This window comes from Pteropus vampyrus, unplaced genomic scaffold (assembly GCF_000151845.1).
Source record: "Pteropus vampyrus isolate Shadow unplaced genomic scaffold, Pvam_2.0 Scaffold605, whole genome shotgun sequence".
NCBI lineage: Eukaryota > Metazoa > Chordata > Mammalia > Chiroptera > Pteropodidae > Pteropus > Pteropus vampyrus.
This window is the reverse complement of record NW_011889386.1, coordinates 81,584-88,700: the sequence shown is the minus strand read 5'-3', so window position 1 is coordinate 88,700 and position 7,117 is coordinate 81,584. Positions and strand designations below refer to the sequence as shown.

Here is a 7,117-nt window from a genome sequence, read left to right as displayed (position 1 = left end):
ATGAATTTACAGCCGTCGCCACATAAATTCCAGAAGGTGTCTAACGCGAAACCAAAATGTTCAGCCGTCACCTTCGGTCGAGTTTCGGAGGTTTGGCCTTCATCCGATAAATTCGCTCGCGGCTGTGACATGGAGCCGTCCAGACGTTCATACCAGCAAAAAACCAACCTTCCTCACTTCTAAATGTGGCTCCCAATAAACCTGGGAAGTGACTAGGAACTTGGAGTTAGAGCCTTTCGAAGAACCCCCACCGAGATCAAAGCCCCACGCGGATGCAGCGAGCCTGGGCCTCCTAAATCACTGCTGTTCAACACACTTCCTCCAAACCAAATGGGAAACAAAAGTCGAGTGAGTGAGTTACGACCCCCCAAAAGGAGAAGGATGAGTATGCATGCTCGCCAGAGACAGGTGGGCTGTCTTGTCTGTCACCATGAGTGCCGCACTTAGATGCGAGCCTTGGAAGGTAACAGAGCATGATGGCAGAGGATAAATCTTCTATGAAATACACGCGTGACCTTCATGCAAATATAAGACGGTGTGCGTCAGAGATGTGACCTCACTCATGAAATATTGCAAGAGCCAATCGTGCGTTACGGGTGAGTCCAAGGAGAAACGGAAGAATTATAAATGTGGTTGCACGGGACGATAAGGAACGAGCGATTTCCACTGGCTCTCAGAACCACATTTCGACATTGACTTTTCAAAACTTGGGATGTATGTGACATTTTCTTTTCATCGTTTGCCATTCATTCAATCATTCATTCATTCAGCAACCGCTCAGAACATGACCGAGAACGTTGCATAACGATGTCTGCTTTTGAGGCCGAGTGCATCGAGCTGTGCCTCTGTAACGACAGAGGGGCGTACGTACATTGGGTCCTGTTCGCGTGGCTTTGTACGTGTGCACACAAGGACATACGGGAAAGGTGGTGAACCCTGGCGAATGGCCGCACGCAGCCCAGCGTCTGTTTGAAGACAGCTGGTGAGCTAAGAAATATTCTTACGTTTTTAAAGGGTGGAGAAAATGATAAAATTTCATGATAGGTGAAAACCTATGGAAAACAAACAAACAAAAAATTCTATTGGAACGAGGCCACGCTCCCTCCTCCGCTAGATGCCGGGAGCTTCCGATTACCCGTTGTGAGGACCAGAAAAAGGTCTCCTGCCACAGCCACATGTTCTCACGGGAGCAAAGCTGCCCTCAGGTCAAGCAGCACCAGCCTCATCCTTTTCCTGGACGACAAGTTACTCTCCTCTCCTGTCTGGGTGTTGAATGGTGCTAAAGACACTTGAGTTCATGCAGCTGGTTGCATTATGTAGAAATCAGTACAGAAAAAGAAAAAAAAAAGCATAGATTTTGCCAGTGAAGATCAAGAAAGAATCACACTAAGTTACACAGAGACGAAATGAATTATGTAAGACTTTATGCCCAAAGACTTTAATGCGATCATGACGGACGTTGGGGAGGAAAGTACATGATGTATATGGGTTTCGTTCGTTTATCTATTCATCGCAAATCTTTACTGAGCAACTACTCTGTGCCAAACACCAGTCCAGGCTCTGAGGACGCCACAATAATCAGAGAACAGAGTCGATGCCTCAACAGGGCTTACGTTCTGGTGAAGGAGGCAGACTCTCAACGGATAAAAGAATCAGTATGTAATAGCGTGTCCGGGTATGGTCTGAACAGCAGAGCACGTCGATGGCTGGGAGGGGGACCCGGGAAGGCAAGGCAAGGCAGGGCCAATGTTCTAGTCTGAGCAGGATGGGAGAGAATCAAAAGGCACAAGGTAGACAGCGGCAGGACTCAGCTTTCATGATTAAAGCATCTTTCCAGTGGCCACTTGGGATGAGGGTAGAAGGTGCGGAGAGATGATGGACAAGGAGGGGAGGGTGCTTAGATGGGAAAAAAGAGCTTATATTCTGGAGGGATTTTGAAAGTGACAGGCTTCGCAGGTAGTAACCAGACATGATCGGAAAGTGTACGGTTTCTATAAAATCTGACATAAACCTTATCTTTTAACACATAGTCGGAAAGCTATATCATCAATATTACTTCCGGGTTTGGGGGGGAGGTGTTTTTTTGTTTTTTTGTTTTTTGTTGTTTTTTTTTTAACACTTCTGTCCCAATGTTTGTTCAAAACATTTTCAAGTTGCGGATGTCTATGCAGCAGCATGCAGGGGACAGTGTTCCAAAGCTGACGATGCTTCCTCCACCAATTTGCTGAGCGATTCCACGACCATGATCAACGGCGTATGTGCCTGAATTTCCGCACCAGGAAACGGCTCTGCTATCACCCACCGTTCACCTCATCCACCCACAGATTCAGAGAGAAAGCCCTGCGCGTGCTTCAGGAAGCTCAAAAGCAGCACAAACTCTCCTTATCTGTAAAGGTATTCCACGATGGTAATAGCTAAAGGAGACCAGTTTGACGAACATGTAAGACTCCTCCTCAAGGATTCAGACCACAGATAACCCTTAAATTTATGTCAGCTCCATGATCTATTCCAAAGTTTCTGCTGGAGTTAGCTGTGGCTTATCGATTCGTTCTCCCTTTCAGGAAAAAGGAATTGATTTCTTTCTTGTGAAATTCGGTCTCATGTGTCAGCCTCGATCATTCAATTACAAGATATGGCATAACAACCTGCGGTCCCCAGGGCTCCAATTTTTCTTAATTAGGATATTTTAAAGGTAGCTCAAAGGGACGAATTTCGAGCGTGTCCATTTCAACTGTGTGAAAAAGAATTCATTAATTTCTGCATGAGATGAGAAAAAGTGTGCTTAAATGCGAAGTAATACTAATACGACAAATTATCATTTACGTAATTAATACCCAACTAATACAAAACTGGACAAAAACAGTATTTATGAAATTTAGTCAATCTCATGGCTACACACACACACACACACACACACACACACACACACACCCCTTTTCCTGCATTAAACCAATACCCAAAACTCCAGTTAAAGAAGGACTACAGTTGTCCCCACCTTATTCGGAGGGGACACGTCCCAAACCCCCCAATGGATGCCTGAAACTGCGGATAATATGAACCCTCTACACACTATGTTTTTCCCTATACATACACACCTGCGATAAGGTTCAATTTATAAATTAGGCACAATAAGAGATTAACAACAATAACTAATAATAATATAGAACAATTATAACAATAGACTGCTAAGTGACGAATGGGCGGGTAGGGTACTCGGTGTGGGCACTCAGGACAAAGAGATGGCTTATGTTCCCGGCGGGATGGGGCAGGACAGTGAGAGAGTTCATCACGATACTCAGAATGGCACACAATTTCAAACTTAGGAATTCTTTCATTCTGGAATTTTCTATTTAATAATTTCAGACGAAGGTTGACGGCAGGTAACAAACTGCAGATAAGGGAGGAGTACTATAATATAATAGATACCAGAAAATGTCTCATCAGAGCAAATGCTTCTGATATATTAAAAAAATAAAAGGATCATAAACCAGACATTTCATTTCTGCCCAAGATCTAGAGAGTCAGAGCTAAGCAAGCTTATTTTTGCCAAATTATTTCGCATTCACATAATAATTCTATTTTACTTTTAATAACATTCGTGTGTATTAAATGACACAATGCATGCATGAATCTGAGAATTGGTCAGTATAATAAAGTTTTAGATTCAGGAATATTATTATTCTACCATCATTTACTTTGAGATACTATGTTTGAAAGACATTTCAAAATAATAACGTTCTTCATAAAAATACTATTGTGCATTGTTCGGATGAAATTTTGGGTTATTAAATAAAGAAACGGTTCAGTTTTAAGCCTAATCGTAATGTCCATGAAATAAAGCCCATCAAACACTAGTACAGTCCCAAGTTTGCTCCAATATTTTTAGCAAGTTTAAACCACGCATTTATAGAATCTGAATATAAAACTTACTTTTGGGCTGGAGCGAAAGCGTCCTCATATTGTGATGTTTGGGGGCTGAGGTAAGAAATTTATACTCTTATACATATAATTGAGCATAACGACAACTTTAGAATATTTGTGTGCAACACAAAATACTCAAAAAGGGAAAAGAGACAGTTTACTCAAACAATCCAATTATTTTACCAGTGATTCTTACACATAAACAAAGAACATGAAAAAGAACATAGCTGTGAGTAGAATGCGTTAAATGTTCTGCTCTAATCGGAAGATGTTTTCTCCTTAAGCGTTTTTTTCATTAAAAAATTACAGAAGAGAGAAATAAGGTCGTAGCTACAGATATTGATACGTGTGTCTCAACTGCGGTGGCGGCTACACTAACCGAAGAGACACATGTGATGAAGCCTCATAGAACTATATACATTGTACCCATGGCAACTGGTGTTGTTTTTTGATATTGTCACACTTTAAAGATGCATAAAGTGTAACCATTGGTGGAAACTGGGTGTCGAGTACATGTGATTTCTCCGTACTACTTTGCCAGTTTCCTGCGACTGTATAACAATTCCCAAACTAGAAGTCTTTTTTTTTTTTTTTAAATATTGATACAGTAATAAAGAACATACCTTCGAACATTGCTTGTGATTCTGGCACCAGACCAGGGAACCATTGTTCTGCAGGAAGAAAAAGAAATATTGACTCATGAAATAATTTTCTAACTGAAAAGTACACACACGTGTGTGCGCATATAATTTTTAAATATTTGCATTCGCGAAAGACCAATAGTGCCATCGTGAGAGGTTTCTCTCTTCCTAAAGTGGAAAATGTGTTTCTCGTGTAAGCCCAATTTTGACCTCGACTCCGTGATAGAAACAAAGGCATAGAAAATAGCAAAGATGCCGAGCTTTCTAGAAGGAAAAGTGAGCCATCTCTTACGGCGCACTGAGCAATGAAACACAGACCAGGAGAATGAACACTCGCTCTCATCGTAAGCGGTTTTGGTCAATTTACGCGCTGACCACATCTATGTAACAGGCGCTCGCTTTGGCGTTTGCTATATTCGTCCCACATAATCAGCCCCTGTAATGGCACAAGCTTCATTTTCCCATGTTACACTTAAGAAACTAGGAGTCGATGCAGCCAACGAAAATATCCACAGCCACGAGACCCGAGGTCAAGGTGAGCTGTGAGCATGGTGATGAATGAGGCTGCAGTGAGTGACACAAAGGGTGAGTGTAGCGTTGGGCTCTGACAGAACCTCCAGATTCCAGATTTATTCCTAATCTCTAGATTCCTGATTTCTAATCTTGGAGGGAGAGGTGAGCATCCATCCAACAAGGCTGCATGCCATAAATTCACAGCAGGGGTTATACTGAGGAGGCCGGGGGCGGGGGGCAGAGGGTAGGACAGGAGATTATATAAGTAAGTAGAAAGCAGATTACAGTGGGCTTTGATTTATCATTGGGAATAAAAATATTTTATTCAGTAAATGTCAGAAGGTTAAAAAAAAAGAGAGGATTAGAGCTGTGAGCTCTCTGCGGGGCGAAACCGGATCCCTTCTGTTCCTTTAGTACGTAAAATGGACAAACCTCAACACCAAAAACACAAATCGATTGCCTGCAGGGCCCCTGCAAATGCAGATTCTACTGCCCCCCACGCTGAAAGCCAGCACCCCTACCTATCAAACACGCCTACCAAAATAAAACCGAAACCTATAGACACAGACACTGTCTGGGGGTGGGGGGATTAACAGCAACATATTTTCTCAAACAAAGCATTTTTGTTTTAAGCAAAATTTTCCACTAACCGTAAATCAAAAAGCTCTGTCATTAGAAAGCTAGATCTGGGGTAATAACAAGCAAGCACGAAAGATTATTATGATTGCAATGATTTTTATTATTATTACTGAAGACAGGATGTCATAAGATGCTTGGGAGGATTAAAAAGATAATTCATGTAAAGTATTTAGCAAAATGCACTCAGCCGCGGGGGAGGAGAGAGTCCACTGTTACTATGGATGTTACTTTGTTGCTGTTCCATTATTATTGTTTTTAGGTGGGAGGAATAATCCTGGACTTAAAACCTCCCAGCTCTTTTGCATAAGGCTCGTTGTACACTAACTGGTTTGATCTTATTAGTGAGGCTCAGAAAAGGGGCCCACCCTGCTTTTCTCTCTGGGTGGGTGGTAGCGATGTTTCCATGTCTGCCAACATGACGGGTTTGCACCGGTCATATCTCTGGTTTGATTTCCTTTGATCGGAGGCTGTTCCTCCTTTACGGTGAACTGCCTGCGCACTGTCTAATTTCTATTCAGGACTGCATAGCTTTTCCCAGCGTATCATTTGTGTTTTTTTTGAATGTATTCATGACGTTTCTCCGTGCGGAAATTTTCTGCGTCTACACGTTCCCCGCAAATGTGTCTCTATGTCCTTTTTGGGTCTGAGGTTTCCTGTTCTTCTTAAAACGATCCCAATCGCCTTAATTTCTGCAGCTCCTCTGGGCTTTTGCCTTAATCAATCAGCAGTCTCCATACTATTTCACCTCTACAAAGAACTTGTAAAAACTCCGACTCGCGGCATCAAGGATGTCGGTAAACCTCGGATTAACTAACTCGGCCACTGTGTTGAGGCCAGGTGCGCGTGTACACTGCAGTATCCACCTCTGTCGCTCACCTGGAATGCTCTTCGAGCAGGTGAGCGATGGAAAAATACAAGAATCCAGTGCATTTCAACATCCTGCCTAGGGGCGAGTTCTTAGATGACAATGCCCTCCACCCGTTAAGCTCCTCGACAACAAAAATAAAGCACAGTCCTTGCAATAAAGTCTTGTTTTGGCTCAAAGCCAGTCAAATCAAGAGTTAAAGTACATCAGGAGAGAAAGACTCCGGCTTCTAGAATCGTCACTCTAACCTCCAGGAAGGATCAGACAGCGGGACGTTTGTAAGCATGTAAAGATTACATCCTGTATTTTATTGGTTTTACTAGATGAAACATGAATGCCAGTCAATGCAACTTTCAAAGGGTTTATATAAGTTCAATCACTTTCCCCAGACATGATGTGAATGACGTTTTCAAAGTCTCTCTCTTTCTAGCCTTTTGATTTTTTTTTTTTTTCCCTTAAAGGAAAATCATTCTTCAAAGGCTTCAAGTAAAGACAACACTTCATTCACTCAAAGACAACCCACAAGACAGGGCGGGGA

At 42.4% G+C, this 7,117-nt stretch overlaps 1 protein-coding gene across 1 annotated transcript in view; it reads right to left on the bottom strand.

Moving 5' to 3' along the window:
* ANOS1 (anosmin 1) overlaps positions 1 to 7,117 on the bottom strand; it is a 143,771-nt gene that overhangs the window by 128,957 nt on the left and 7,697 nt on the right. Inside the window, exon 2 of the mRNA XM_011384651.1 lies at positions 4,545 to 4,592. Within this exon, the coding sequence (XP_011382953.1) occupies positions 4,545 to 4,592 (48 nt within the window). The remainder of the gene's footprint in view (positions 1 to 4,544; positions 4,593 to 7,117) is intronic.